This window comes from Natator depressus, chromosome 9, assembly GCF_965152275.1.
Source record: "Natator depressus isolate rNatDep1 chromosome 9, rNatDep2.hap1, whole genome shotgun sequence".
NCBI classification, from domain to species: domain Eukaryota; kingdom Metazoa; phylum Chordata; order Testudines; family Cheloniidae; genus Natator; species Natator depressus.
The window spans coordinates 61,022,754-61,038,535 of record NC_134242.1 but is presented as its reverse complement, the minus strand read 5'-3'; the positions used below and the strand labels follow the sequence as shown (position 1 = coordinate 61,038,535).

Genomic DNA, 15,782 nt, shown 5'->3' with positions numbered 1-15,782 from the left:
GCAGCTTTCAGGAGTTGGGCTTTTATTTCTACTCGCTCTGTCTCTTTTCCTTGGGAACTCTGCTCCCAGCACAGCTCAGCTCTGGGGACCAGGAAGTGGTTAGCTGGAGGGGACAGTGTTCTTTCAGGCTGTTTTGCTGAGCTTGCCTGTCTTCACTGCGTACAGGTACTCTGCCTTTTTTTCCCTATCAACATTTCACTCATGTTCATTTGCTGAGAGCAGACACTTAAATATTAACTCTAGAGGCACAGACAGTGACTCTGCAAATGGTTCTGAGGCTAGGGCTGGGGGGAAGATTGCAGAGACAAGCTGTGTCTTCAGACAGCAAACATCCTGAGTGCTTGCTCTACTGAAAATCAGCTCTTGCAAACACCAGAAAGCAAAGTCAATGTATCAGGATTCTGAGTGCTACATACGCAGGTCCACAGGCATGCATGGGACTTTGCAGAGATTGCATTCATCTAAAGGGTGTTTGGTTCAGCATTTTCAAACGCCAGCTCAAGGAAGTGCCGGTGAATTTTTAATGGCAGTGTCACACAGCTTTTCACTATAATTGGTGCAAACAGCAGGAGAGCCACAGATCTGGATAATTCTGAAGTCTTGCGTATGTTATTCGGGAAATTCTTTCTGCCTTTGTAACTCTAGTGGCCTCGGGATATCGCCTCCAGATCCCAGACTGTGACTTTGACATGAACAAAGAGGAGACTTGCCCAGGTTTGCCCTCTGGGAATCTGGGCCAGGTTTTACAGTCAGCTCACGCCAGGCTGGGCAGGACTTGGAAACCTTATCTATGCTATACAGGGCTGCTACTCTGAAACCTATCTATACTAGCATTTTTCTTAACCTCACTCACTGCTGGAGCTGCACCAGTGGGAGGGCTAGCATAGATGGGCTACCAGGGCTTTTACTATGGTGCAGGATTACCTTGAGACATGCCAGTGTATTTATAAAACGGGAGTTCAGTGAGTGTGTATAAAGAGTCACATACTGCATAAACGATCAATATAGTTCATATGGCAATTACATCATCCCCTATTGTGTCTCAGCGCCTTGATTTATTTATTTCATGGCTGGCCCCAGATAAAAGGTTATGGGGTTATTGGTGGTGTTTTTGTCACTGTGTAATGGAAAGGGCTGGGACGGTTTACTTTCCCCCATTGTTGTTTTTTTTAACCTTAGAAAAATCAGAAGTGTCGTGTCTACTGCATGTTGGTTTTGCTGGGGGACTAGTTGAGGGCCTCAGAGAAGAGGATTATGACTTGTGTCAGAACTTAATTCAAGTGTTGGACCTTTAACAAAGAGCACTTTTTTCCTGACTGTTAATTGAGTGTTCAAGTTAAACAGATATAAACACAAAGAGTTTAGCATTTTGAATTAAATCTATTTCCCCTTTTGATTAAAGAGGTTTCGCTTATATTTTATCGATGCTGGCATACTCTTCCTGGTTCTTCAGTGTCACACTAGACAAGACCTGAATATCTCCTGTAAAATCAATCAGAAAACGAAATGAAAACCTCTCAAATCCCCAAAAGTGCTATTTTCGTTCTGCAGGTTGACTCAGAAGCATTCCCAGTTACTGGAGAAACAAACATTTTGCTTTACTGAGTCAAGTAACTTAAATCTGCTGTTAATCTGTTTTTCTCTAAGTGTAATAGGAAGCCCTGTGCTGTAGGGCAGTGGTTCACAACCTTTTTGAGCTCAGAACCCATTTGTAAATGGCCTGTCTCTGGTGTGCTAGTGCGCCTTTGTCTCTGAGAAAATAGTTAGTGGGCGTTCCCAAGAACTACAACATATTTCAGTAACAATCATATAGTGAAATCTCATAATTTTACATGCAGTGATTTTACACACATTTCAATGGGATGGTAATATTCAGCAGATTATGAGTTTGCAAATGATACCTCAGAAGGCATACTTTGTACAAAATAGATCATAACCTTACAAAAGTGGTGAACATGGTGTACAGGGGGTCATATGCGGTACAGAGTATCACCAGGGGTTCCCAGTAGGAAGAGCAGAGTTTCAGTCCACTTGGAAAGGCTGAGGTGGCAGAAGGACAGAAGAAGACTAATAGAGAGTCCAGGCATGGTTGAAGGCAATGAGAGGTGTTACCAGATTTGCCCGTTACTTTGGGGTACACTTATTTATTAGGGTTACTCTTCGGGAGGGGAGGTGCCGTAATTCTATCAATGTACTGCTTGTGTCACTTGTGTGTTCATATAGAGCTCTACTTCTCCCTTCTGCAAGTCCCCTCCCAATGGAGCTATCCTGCAGGACCTAGGTTCCCCAGGGCTGGGTTCCTCCAGCCCCAGAATCAGATGAACACACACACACATGAACAGAGCGCGTCTGAGCAGACTGGGTGAATCAGCACTTCCAAGCTGACCCCTTATATGCCCCTGGACTCAGCAGCCTGGGTCAAGTGGCACTTCCAAGCTGCCACCCTCATATGTCCCAGGTTCTGCACGTCCCTATCCCCACTGTCACGTTACAATTGTTCCGGAAGTAACCCACTGGATGAGCAAACCCCACAGGAGTTTTGGGCACTACAGGGATCTTTAGCTTAGCTTTAGCTTTAGGAGGGTTGCTGCAGAGTAAATGGGGAAGCCAAAAACACAAAAGAGAGAGGGAGAGAGAGGGAAAGCAACCAGCTGAACCATAAAAGTTATTTATTGCCAGGTAATAACCATCCAAAGAGAGCCAAACAAACAAAACAGTTACAATATTAAATCTAGCTTAAATTTTATTACAAAAGTCAGGTTTAGAACACTATAACTGATCACACAAGCCTGGGTTAGAAAGCTATACCTAGAGTAGAAAAAAAGCAGAGAGAGAGAGGGTTGGGTTCTCACCACTCCGTGAAGCTTGAACTGGTGGGGGTTCCCAGGTGGTGGTGGTATCTGAGAGTCCAGAGTGCTGGAGACAGGCAGAGCCCCCAGCACAATCAGTCAGGAGAAGATGAAGTCCCAGCGGAACTGATGCAGAGTTTGGATCTAGGCATCAGAACCCTTACTTGCGTGTGAGTAGGGGTTTTTGTAGGGAAACAATAATGGCTCAAGGGAGAACATTATGTTTCTTTATGGGTAAACTGATGGCTCAAGGGAGTATACCAGAGTTGTTTTGCTCAGGCTAGACCAGTGGTTTTCAAAGTTCGGGCCGCAACCCAGTACTGGGTCATGGAATGCAAGGCACTGGGTCACCTTGCTCTGCACCCAGGGACCCTGGCAGCTGGCCAGTAAAAACTAGTAGTAAAACCAGGAGTAAAACTAGTAGTCCCTACCCAGAAGCAGCCAGCAGCAGGTCCAGCTCATAGGCAGGGGGACCACGGGGCTCTGTGCACTGCCCCCACCCTGAGCACCAGCTCCACACTCTTCCTGCACCCCAACCCCCTCATCTCCAGTCCCACCCCAGAGCCCACACCCCCAGCCCAGAGCCCTGACCCCCTCCCACACCCCAGCCCCCTGCTCCAGCCCTGAGCCCCCTTTCACACCCTAACCCCTCATCCTCAGCTCCGTTGGGTCACAGGCATCAACAATTTTCTTCAACTGGGTCTCCAGAAAAAAAGTTTGAAAACCACTGGGCTAGACAATAGGAACTGATCATTCCTGGCTATGGGCGGTTTTGTTTCAAGGGAGCTCACAATGCAATTAGGCAGCTTCAGTATTTTGGATACCAATAAAGGATTTATTACTAGAATTGGTCTGATAACTACTGAGCTGGGTGTGTGCAGGCGTGGGTTCATTAACATCTGGAGCAGAGATCCCCCATCATGCAGTGCTTCCCTGCTTTTCTGGTCCCAGAGTTCCGTGCGGTTCTTGCCTTGGAATCTCTGTTCTCCATTCTGTATGCTAACGGAGATGCCTCCCTGACCCATCTTTGATGCAAATGAGGCTAAGGGAGCTTTCTTCATCCTGTCACCCTTGTCCCAGGGGTTTAGGAGTGTCTCCCACTGCCTTTTCATTGCTTTTTGTAAGTCTTTCTTCTGATCGGTTTTGGTTCAAGCAGAGGCTGGGGATGGGGGGGCGGGTCCTTTGTGAGTCAGACAGGCTGGGTACTGTGCCCTGGTTCCCCAAGAACACAGAGCTGACAGGTAACAGGGGTGGTATGTGGGGCAAGGGAAGAGACGTCTTGAACTTTCATGACTCCTTGCACTGGGGTGAGAAATGGACTATATGGTTTGGATTTGTGTTATGTACTGCATTGCACAAGGCTTTTATAACAAACTAACCCAAAGGAGGGTATTACAGTGTCAAGAGAGCCTGAAGTGAAGTTATTGGGTTAGCTGAGAGGGGAAACTGAGGCAGACACAGTTGTAGTGCCACAGCCTGCCTCAGGAGCGTGCTCCAGGCAGGATTGCCTTATGACTGTATCATATGTTGATAGGGTAAGTGTCAGCCATCCCATCTGCCCATGTTTCTAGCCCTCACTCACTGGCTGATTCTTCTAGGGACTGACTCAAAGTCCATTGACATCAGTGGAAAGTCTCTCATTAATTTCAGTAGGCTTTGGATTGGGCATCACAAGACAGGTGGGTCTTGAGGAAGCATCTGAAGGAGGAGAACATATTTTTCATGTGCCACACACAGGCCGAAAGAAAACCAACTTTGGCTTCTGCTTCCATTTAATTAGCCCCATGTCCCCAGCCAGCCCAACTAGGAAATGACCTGGTAGCTTGTCCCTGCATCTCACTAACCTTATTTCTACTCGGTTTTAGTCTCTGGTTCCTGGCTCTCAGATGATGTCCTGGCAGGAGAAGCGCGAGGGCCCCCTTCCATGTCTTATCCAGCGACTGGATCATCTGGTGCTGACTGTGAAGAACATTGAAGACACCGTAGGCTTTTATTCCAAAGTCCTGGGTATGGAAGTGGTCACCTTCAAGGTAATCTTAGGGGCAGGACGGAGCTGGGATATGAAAAGTCCTGTGTTCTGGTCCTGCTTCTGCCACTAACTTATTGCGTCACTGTGAGCAAGGCATCTCTATTTTCCCCATCTGTAGAGTGAGGATTGTAGGAACTGTCAGCCCATGGCCCATCTGACTGAGTGTCCTGTCTCTGACATAAGTCAGCAGCAGCTTAGTCAGAGGCAGGTACAGAAGACCCTACAGCAGGAAATAATGGAAGAACCTGCCCCTAGAGCAGAGGTTCCCAAACTTTTCTTATTGCATCTACCAGCTGCCCGCATACCCCTACCCTTCTGCTCACTGACATTTGGAGTGTTCTTCTTTAACACTACCTGTCTTTAGCCATCTCTCTATATTTCACTGTTACATACAGATATCGTTATAGTGCGATGTACACAACTGAAAAAAAAAACCCTGACTAACTTCCGAGCTCAGTTAGACCGGACAGTTGCTGGGCAACTGAACCCACGCGGTACAGTGATTGGAGGTGAGGGCTCTGTACATCAGCGACTCTGTGTATCTGTTCTCATTGGTACATCTTGAAGTAAATTAACTACCGTATTTTACATAACAAATTCCCACAGAGTTTTAAAACTTTGTCTGAGTAGCCTATTAGGACAATGCAATAAATAAAATAATGAATAAATAAAATCCACCATTACACAATTTCTCCCGTGTATTCCCCCCTGCCCATTTCCCAGTTCTAGAGCAGCTTGCAGTGCTTTGAAGTTAGACATTTCAGCAAAGTTTCAAATTTGGACCAAAAAACTGAAATCCATTTTTGTTTGTTTGTTTAAATTCACTTTTTTTAAAAACCAGCTTGACCTCACAGAGCCACTGGGAGGGCTGGTTAGTTCCTGGGTGACATTTCCAAAGACATGTGTAGCAGCAGTTAGGCACCAAACTGTCATTTGGGCCTTTGAAATTCTCCCTCTCCTCCCATGTCTGTAAAGCTATAGCAGTGCTAAGATCTCACTCCTGTGTCCCTTGTTGTGCTATGGAACAGAAGTTCCACTTGCTTTCCACAAGGGGGTGACATTGAGTACAGAAATGGAACACTCCTCCTACCCGTCAAAGGAGACTTTTCCTGTTCTCTCAGAGCAGTATCCCTGGTGCTATGAACAAGTGGCTCACTCCCCAGCCCAGGGTTTTTCTTGCAATCCTGGCGTTCAGAGAGGCGGGTCTCTGTGTGGCAGTACATTAATCCTCTCCTTCCCTTGGTGACAGGGCAACCGGAAAGCACTACGTTTTGGGAACCAAAAGTTTAACCTCCACGAGGCTGGGAAGGAGTTTGAACCCAAGGCTCACAGACCAGTTCCTGGTTCCATAGACGTCTGCCTGATCACAGACACCTCGCTAGACCAGCTAGTGGGACACCTGAAGGTTGGGCAAACTGTGTTTCACCCAAGTGGCCACATGTCTCATGGGATGCTGCCATGGGCCTGATGTGAATGAATAAACCCAGGGGTGTGGTAGGGTAAGGACTAGCGAACTTCCCTGTCATCTTGGAGACCTGGTGCCCAATTCAGCTTGTGCTTACAGCAGTGTAAATCAGGAGTAATTCCACTCAGATCAATGGGGTTGTAAGGAAGAGGAGAATCAGATGCCTGGAGTTCAGTGTGTGAGCATGAATCTCCTGGCTTTGTACTGCTCTATATCACAAAACCTCAAATTTGCAATCTCTGTATAACATTTGAAACATGTTACATTTGAAAATCTCTGTATAACAGGTTCAGCGCTGGGGTAGCAGGAGGTTTGGGGCAGGGCAGGGTCTATAGGGCAGGATTGAGGGGCATCATCAGAACTGTGCGTGGGAACCCCAGGCCTGGAATAGCAGATGGAGCTGCAGGTCAGCAGCAGAGACGTGCCTGGGGAACCCCGGACTGGAATAGCTGGGGGAACTGTGAGACAGGATTGAAGGGCATCTGCAGAGCTGTGGTGAAGGGAGACTAAGGGTAGGACTAGAACAGTGGTGCGTATTTCAGGTCAGGGATGAGGTAAAGTGGCAGAGCCATAGAGAACCCCCAGGCCTGGGAAAGAAGAACCCAGTACCTGCCAAAATATCACTGGCCAGTGTTGTTTATCGCTTGCCTTCAGAACACCAAACCCATCACCTACTAGTCTATGTAATTGGCCCCTTCCTTCTGTCCATACACCATATGTCCAGCCCCATCCACCCACGATGCTTTGCAGTCCAACCTAGCTCAGTTGTGTGTCTCTTTATCTTCTCTGCTCGACAGCACAAGGAAGTCATAAGGAACAAGGAGTCACATCAGCAGTGCTGTGCTGTATGGATCACTGTCAGGGGCAACTGACGGCCTAGCCGGTTGTGCAGGTCTGCAGAGCATTTGCCACTGAACTCAAGGGGATTCTCTTCATTAGGGGTCCAAAGTCCATGGAAGTCACTCAGAGCAGAGAGCACATGAGCTTGAGCACATGAGTGAGATGAATTTAGATGTTCTCAAGGAAGTCACCATATGGAACTGGAGATTGGGAGATTTCAGATTTTCTTACTATCCAGCATGAGATCTGTCACCCAGCCACTCACCTGGGAAATCCAAGACCCTACTCTAATCCAGTATGGGATCTAATCTAAGCAGTATGGGAGGGGCAGTTATACCTGTGTCTTCTTGAAGGTCTATTTCATTACCTGTGTGGTGACAGGTTTCAGAGTGGTAGCTGTGTTAGTCTGTATCAGCAAAAACAACGAGGAGTGGGTTTTACCCCACGAAAGCTTATGCCCAAATAAATGTGTTAGTCTCTAAGGTGCCACAAGTCCTCCTCGTTGTTTTTTCATTACCTGTGTGACTCTCTGCTTCCTACACCCACACCCCCTGCCCATGGACAGATAAACCCAGGGACTTGGCAGAATAAGGGGTTAGTGCAATAATAGCCTTAATAGAGACCTGGAGTCAAAGCCTGGCTTAGCTCACCAGTGAACCTGAATCTATTGGTTGTGTCCTGTTCCCCTTCTAGTGCTGAATGCTGAACAGTTTGTCTGCCAGGAGGTGCAGCCATCGAGTGCCACAGGCTGGGATCACAGGGCTCAAGAGCAGCTAGCGCCCTGCTTGGCGACACCTCGTGCTCTTCTAGGTCCTCTTCACCATCTGCCCCTCTCCTTGGGAAATGCACGGCAGCACTGTTAAATCAGAACAACCATGGCCAGAGAGGTGCTTGGACAATGGCTCCACCATCTGCATGGGGGTGGGGGGGAATGAGGGACGACTGGGAGCAAGCCCCTTAGAAAACCATTGTTAATGCTGAAAACCAAACATACCTTCCCTCTCCTTCCAGGCCTGTGGTGTGACTATTGAAGAAGGCCCAGTGCCCAGAACGGGTGCCATTGGGCTAATCACATCCATCTACTTCCGAGACCCCGATGAAAACCTGATTGAGGTTTCCAACTACTGCACTGACTTGGCTGTCGACAGAGTGAAGCATTAGTCACACTCCTTTTTCCATCACCCCCCAACCCCCTCAACACTAGAGGCAAGCAGAGGAGGCCGTGATTTTGCTTTGTTCATTTGCAATGTATTGTAGGATGGGGTTTGGGGTTTGCAAACTGAGAACACATCAGCTTGTGTCCATGTCCATTCTGCCAGGCTCCTGATATAGTGGGACATACCAGGCCTCATCCTCAAAGGAAACCTGCACAACACATGGGAGCTTAAATTCATAACTCTGCTAGACACTAAAAAATCAGGGATTGAACAGAGACACTGGATTTATGGCTTATTACAACAATCTGCTACCCATTAACCCCCCCCCCACACACACACACACACACACACTCTTTGTCCTATGACTGCAGAGGTGTTAACGGGCCACTGTATCTTGAAAGGTCCCTTGCAATATGTGCTAACTACTTATGCTAAACAATCTGTTCCACTGTTCATTTTGCTGTGAAGCTGGGAGTACCTTTCTCAGCCCTGAAGAAGAGCTCTGGGTGGCTTGGCAGCCTGTCTCTCCCACCAACAGAAGTTTTCCTAGATGGTAAATTCTCTGGGACAGGGACCATCTTTTTGTTCTGTGTTTGTACAGCACCTAGTGCAGTGGGGTCCTGATCCATGAATGGTGCTTTGAGGCACTAATGGAATGCAACTTATAAAGCAATAATCATTAATAATAAGTAGGGCCCCACCAAATTCACGGTCCATTTTGGTCAGTTTCACGGCCATAGGATTTTAAAAATCATAAATTTCATGATTTCAGCTATTTCAATCTGAAATTTCACGGTGTTGTAATTGTAGGGGTCCTGACCCAAAAAGGAGTTGTGGGCGGGGGGGGGGTCACAAGGTTATTGTAGGGGGTGTTGCAGTACTTTTACCCTTTCTTCTGCGCTGCTGCTGGCGGCGGCGCTGCCTTCAGAGCTGGGCGGCTGGAAAGCGGCGGCTGCTGGCCGGGAGCCCAGCTCTGAAGGCAGAGCCGCCGCCAGCAGCAGCGCAGAAGTAAGGATCGCATGGCATGGTATTGCCACCCGTACTTCTGCGCTGCTGCCTGCAGAGCTGGGCCTTCAGTCAGCAGCCCCATTCTCTGCCCCCCCAGCTCTGAAAGCAGCAGCACAGAAGTAAGGGTGGCATGGTATGGTATTACCACCCTTACTTCCGTGTGGCTGCTGGTGGGGCGCTGCCTTCAGAGCTGGGCACCCTGCCAACAGGCGCTGGTCTCCAGCCACCCAGCTCTGAAGGCAGTGCAGAAGTAAGGGTGGCAATACCATGACTCCCCCACCTCACAAAAAATAACCTTGTGACTCCCCTGCAATTCCCTTTTGGGTCAGGACCCCAATCTGAGAAATGCTGGTCTCCCCTGTGAAATCTGTATAGTATAGGGTAAAAGCACAGAAAAGACCAGATTTCACGGTGGGAGATCAGATTTCACAGTCCATGACTTGGTTTTCATGGCCATGAATTTAGTAGGTCCCTAATAATAAGGGCCAGAGTATACGAAAATCAAGTATGAATCAACCACTAGATGGCAGCATTGCTTAATGTGGACTCTGAAAGTGACAATAGCTGCTGAATCAGCCCATCAGAGGAAATTATATAGGGCCAGATCCTCTGTTGGTGTAATTTGGTGTAGCTCCAAAGCAGGATCTGGCCCATTAACTGGTCTGCATGGCTCAGGATATGGGCTGGATGGACCTGGGATATGGAGCTTTTCCTCCTGGTTACTCTTTCAACTCCATCCCGTTACTGAATGCTGTTTGGTTGTGTATATCAAATGCTTTGGTGGATCTCCGATCTGTTCCCTTCAGATGGGAGAGACTGCACGGAAAGTGTCCCTGAGACAGGAAACTATTGCTTCCTGCTGCTCAAATCCCCACAAGGCAAGAGAATCCCTCCCCGGAGGAGATTTACAGTGGCACATGGCAGTACAGAGATCGCATGCCAGACAGCCCTGGTTGGGAGACCAGGTTTCAAAGGCTAAGTAAGTGGCTGACTTGGTTGATATGTAGAGGCATGAAGGAGAAGGGGATAGGTGAAGCATGGAAAGGAGGGTGTTTGCTCCAAGCAGAGCAGTCTCTATTTAAAATAAAAAGGCCTGGCATTGGTAGCAGGGAAAGGAAGACCTGAGGATTGGGAAGAGCACAGAGAATGAGAGTGGGTATTGGGGGAGGAGAATATAAACAAGGCCTCCAAGGACTGGCCGGGCCTGGACTCTCTTGCTGCCTGGGAGTGAGACACTGATAGAAAGTGCTCAGATCTCCCTGGTAGGACAAGAGCAGGGGCCTCAAACAAGTGTATGCTTAGTGACAGCCACTGCCACATGCAAAATCTGAGCCCCCAAGGCAAGATTTCAGGTTCAGAGGGAATCATCAGCCTTGTCAGGCTGAAAGGAAATTGCTAAAATTCTCATTTTGGCCGACCAAAAACAATTATGCCCAACTTGGCCTGTTCATTAGTCTCTGCTCGAGACAGGCTTGGTGCTGGAATAGCAGCAGATGCCCAAGGCCAGGACCGAGGTGCATGGCAGCTTTTGGGGAGGCAGCAGTTCAATGGTCAGGGTGGAGGTGCACTGGCAGAGCTGTGTGGGTGGAGCCCAGGGCTGGAAGAGCAGAGGGCGCTGCAGAGTACAGCTGTGTGGGAAGCTTGCATGTCCCCTCGCCAACCTCTGCCTGACTCTAGCCAGCACTAATGGTCCTTTTGTGTGAGCATTAACTTCAGAGATAAGGTGAGCGAAGAAATACCGTTTATTGGACACTACTTCTGTTGGTGAAAGACACAAGCTTTCGAGCTCCACAGTACTCTTCTGCCTGTCTGGGAAAGGTAATCAGAGGGCATGCCTACATTACAAAGTTAAGTCGATGTAAGGCAGCTTACATCGACCTAACTATGTAAGCAATGTGTACACATTACCGTGTTCCTCCTGCCACTGTAACCAGCGGCGGTGAGTTGTATGGGCCCGTGGTGTCCGGGCTCCAACAAATTCAGGGCCTGGGGGGCCTGGCGCCATCGATGTTCGGGGCCGGGCCGCCCCTGTGCGCCTCCCCCGGAGCAACCCTGCCTGCCATAGGCAGCGGGCAGCTGCCCCCTTCAGCTCTGCACTGTGCTCCCTTGCCAGCCGCTGCTGCGGCTGGCTGCAAGGGAGAGGCGCTGGGGGCAGACTGAGGCGGCTGCTGCACCTGCGGAGGGAGGAGGGGAAGCCACTCCCCCTCCCCCCTGGCAGGGGACTCAGAGGGGTTCAGGCTTATCCTGGCTGGACCTCCTGAGATGCAGCGGGCGGGGGGGGGGGAGAGTCTTGGGTGAGTGTCGTGCCTGGGGTTGGGGAGGGGCCTCCTCCTCCTCCCCCAGAGCTCACTGCTGCCAGTGGGGAGAGGGCTGGGGGGAGTCCTCCTCTCTGGTCCCAGCCCTGGGGCAGCCTGCCTGCTGCACCCCAAACTCCTCATCACTGGCCCAGATCCATGCCCCGCACACCCTCCCACCCCACAACCCTCTGTCCCAGCCCAGAGCCCGCACCCCTCCTGCACCTGAACTCCCTCCCAGAGCCTTAGGTGGGGTGGGGGTGGGGGGATGGGACTTGGACCCGTTCTGGGCACCACCAAAAATTATACAAACCTGCCACCCCTGACTGTAACTTGCCCGCTACGCCGGCCTAGTAAAGCCACCTCAGTGACAGGCATAAGGCTTAGGTGGACTTAGTTCTGTAAAGACACTGTGTTCCTCAAATTGATGGTTGGCTGTCAGGGTGGCTGACAGCAGGAACTGTGAAACTGACTGAGGGGCGGGCATTCCAGCTGTGAGCCCCAGCAGTGCCGACAGCTGGAACCTCACTGCCTAGCACTGATAACCCGGCTGCTCAATACACAGAAGTGTCACAGCTAAATACAGTGTTAAGCATAAGGAGTTACCACGTGTTGCAAGAGACCATTCAAGATGAAGCAAGCAGTTAGCACATCTGCAGTCATAGGACAAGGAGAGTTAGTGGGTCACCAATTGTTGTAATGTGAGATATGTGTCTGTATTGAGTCCCTGCTTTTTGGTGTCGATCGGAGTTAAGAATTTGACAGGTTTCAGAGTAGCAGCCATGTTAGTCTGTATTCGCAAAAAGAACAGGAGGACTTGTGGCACCTTAGAGACTAACCAATTTATTTGAGCATAAGCTTTCGTGAGCTACAGCTCACTTCGTCGGATGCATCCGACGAAGTGAGCTGTAGCTCACGAAAGCTTATGCTCAAATAAATTGGTTAGTCTCTAAGGTGCCACAAGTCCTCCTTTTCTTTTTAAGAATTTGACGGTTATTATTCCACACTGCAAACATTAACGTCACACATATTCAAGAAATCGATCTAACATCATAAATGTGCTGGTGTCGCACTGTAAGCCATTACTCACCTTTCATGTGGGTAGCTAAGCGAATGCACGTGGCAGCGTATTCCTTCTAAATCCAGCTTTTTACACAAGCTGGCCATGCCATGCGTTGATGATGTAGCTTCTTATTTTATGGAGTTTTGCACATGGGAGCAGTTCTTGAGTTCGCCAGAAGAAGGCAACGTTGTCACCCACAAGGGCACAAGTAAAAGCTACTTGGAGGTTGGGAAGACTTGGGAGATAGATGTGGTTAAAAATCATCTCTAAAACCCAAACAAAAAAAGTAAAATGCTCAGATTGTTTGGTTTTCTTTCCTGCTGCTATCTATAAGAAAACCCTGAATGTATGAAGGTTGTGGAGAGACAACGTTTTAGTGAAATCGGAGTTTCAGCTAAACCAATGGCTGCTATTGATACAGATTCATAGATTTTAAGTTCAGAAGGAACCATTATGATAATCTGCTCCAACCTCCTGAATAGCACATGCCATAGAACCTCACCCAGTGATTTCTGCATCCAGCCCATAACTCCAGTTTGAGTTAGAGAAGATGTCCAATCTTGATTTAAAGACAGAAGTGATGGAAAACTCACTATATCTCTAGGTCAGATGGTCCAATAAATCACCCTCACTGCTGAAAATTTGCACCTTTTTTCTAGTCTGAATTTGTCTAGCTTCAGTTTCCAGCCATTGGATATTGTTATGCCTTTGTCTGCGAACTTAAAGAGCCATCCAACAAATCTCTTCCCTGTGTAGGTATAATTTTATTATACACGCACTTCTCTATCTAACCCAGCACCCATCATTATATGTGAGATTCCTTTGCCGCTAGAGCCCCGGAGGGCAGCTGCCATCCGTGTGCGTAGGATAGACATCAAGATGAAGTTTTATATGTAAAACACTTTGAGATCGACTGATAAAAGCACTCTATAAGAGCTGGTTATTATTATTCCACAGTGCAGATTTGCTGGTGTTTATCAACTTTTGTTCAAGCATCTCACTGGCAGACTGAAACACAGTCTATGGACTGCAAACATTCATGAAAACCAATTCAAGAGCTACATTGCAAGACAAGGAACTGGGTTTCATTTTCAATCATACTTGTGTATATCTGGAATTTGCACCAGTGATTTCCTCTTGATTTGCACCAGTGTAACTAAGAGCACAATTTATCCTAAGGCACCTAGGTTGCACTCACACAGCGATAGGCTACATGCAAAACTGGGGCTTGTGCACAAACATAGCCCTGGTGCGTGATGTTCCCATTTTGCACATGTCTAGTGTGTGCTTTGGCGGTGAAGGGTAGGCACTTAGACTGGAATTTTCAGAAGGGCTCAGCCCCCATAATTGGGGCCATATGTTCAGAAGACCTGAGTATCCAACTTGCACCCCTGGACACTTTGGAGACTCTGGGTTTAAGTGTCACAATGGAATTTGAACGTGTCTGAAAATCTGATCCCTAATCAGGTGCCCAAGTGGGAGCCAAGTTGAAAATCTGGCCCCACATTTTGAAAATGTGGTACAAAGGTGCTGGTGTTGGGTGATAGAATGAGGAAATGCCTGGTACAGGCATCTCTACCTTGTAGCTAGACACGTGGATCCCCCCATCTATGTTCTTGTGGCTCATTCTTAGACCTAGCAGGAAATCAGCTCTGAATACCTTTGCAGGTTGCTCTTTATTTACAAGGGCAATGGACTGGTGTTCTGACATCTTGCTTCATTAGAGAGCTTGTCACTGCCATCAGCTGGTCAATAAATGTTGCTCACCTGTAAAACTTCACAGGGCAACTTAACCTTTCTGCGTATTCTGCACTGGATGGGAGTGACTCACATGAGTGGCAATTTGTTATGACTTCAGGGTATTAGGAAATTGCCTTATCTATTGCTCAGAATCTAAACTCCACATTTCATTGTGGGTCGCATGAACCTTTCACTCAACCCAAACTGAAACTATTTTCAGTGCACTAAAAAAATTATTTTCAGGTTGACGCAAAATGAGGGGTTCCCTTTTTGTCATGGTTTTCAGAACAGCCAGCAAGCCGAAGTGTCCATTATTCGCCCTGCTCCAGTCACGTGCTCTAGGCTCCCAGCTCGACTGAGATCTAACAGTGTGGAATTGGCGAGTGCCCCACCCCTGGGATCACGTAAAGCTGGTCTGGGTGTATCCTCACAGGGAGCAATCCCGCTCTGCTTCCCATCAGATGGACACAGAGCAACCTAATAGATTTTTCCCCATCTTTAGTTCTAAGAGGTTAATATTTTCCTGGTGTGGCCCTGGGGGTTTGCTCAGCCAGAAGAATGGGCAGCCCCAGAGCCCTGATTCCGGGTGTGCTGTTAGTCTAGCTGGTACCCGACCTCAGGAAACATGGGTGGCACTTTTCCAAGGAGCTAGGTGCAGTGTATTCACACACCTAATCTGCTCCAGCCACGAGGTAGACAGTGTCCTCATGGCCTCAGGTCAGTCATCCTCATCAAAGATGCCTGCACTTGCAGTCTCGCCTCAGGCATCCTGACTTCAAAGTTAAAACAAACTCCCCATGCCCAAGCCTCTGGAGGACTTGAGTGGAGTCGGATTTCACCCTTTGTGTCCCCTCCCCGTAATAAGTGAGGCCTGCCATTTTGTCGCTCAGCGCTCAGGAGGCTTGCTAATTCACAATGTACTATGGGAAGCTTCTGTTTCCACACAGCTTTTCTCCCAGAAGGATCCCAGCATGCACTGCAAGCTTTTACCAACAACATGGTCTATAGCAATCACTTTGGCCACCCCTGAAATGCACCCATCTCTGGCATAGGACACAACCACATTTAACAGCCAGCAGCAACAATACAGACCAGGGGGTGAGAGGAAAAGTGGTTTGCATCCAATCAAAATCTCCAGAGGGAATGTTTACGGGGCACAGCATAATTACCCACCTGCCTGCAAGCCATTGGGACGAATGCTCCTGTGGCTACCATAGATTCCCCTCTCACTGCCAGAGCAGGGGTCTCCCACCTCTCACGTATGCTCTCTAACCACAGGGCTAAAAGTTATAAAGATGGGCACCTCGCCACCAATTCCTTGCTAAAATGGCATCAGG

General features: G+C 48.4%; 1 protein-coding gene across 2 annotated transcripts; it reads left to right on the top strand.

Annotated features, from left to right (window-relative positions):
• Positions 1-44: 44 nt before the first annotated feature.
• On the top strand, positions 45-8,662 carry GLOD5 (glyoxalase domain containing 5). 2 transcript variants are annotated; one of them, XM_074963074.1, is made up of 4 exons: positions 45-165; positions 4,715-4,879; positions 6,128-6,283; positions 8,195-8,662. In XM_074963074.1, exons 2-4 carry the CDS (start codon positions 4,736-4,738, stop codon positions 8,342-8,344), a joined length of 450 nt encoding a protein of 149 aa, XP_074819175.1. In that variant the 5' UTR covers positions 45-165; positions 4,715-4,735; the 3' UTR covers positions 8,345-8,662. The 2 variants fall into 2 exon arrangements, with proteins under 2 accessions (XP_074819175.1, XP_074819176.1); XM_074963075.1 differs by lacking the exon at positions 8,195-8,662 and adding an exon at positions 7,141-7,663.
• Positions 8,663-15,782: the final 7,120 nt, after the last annotated feature.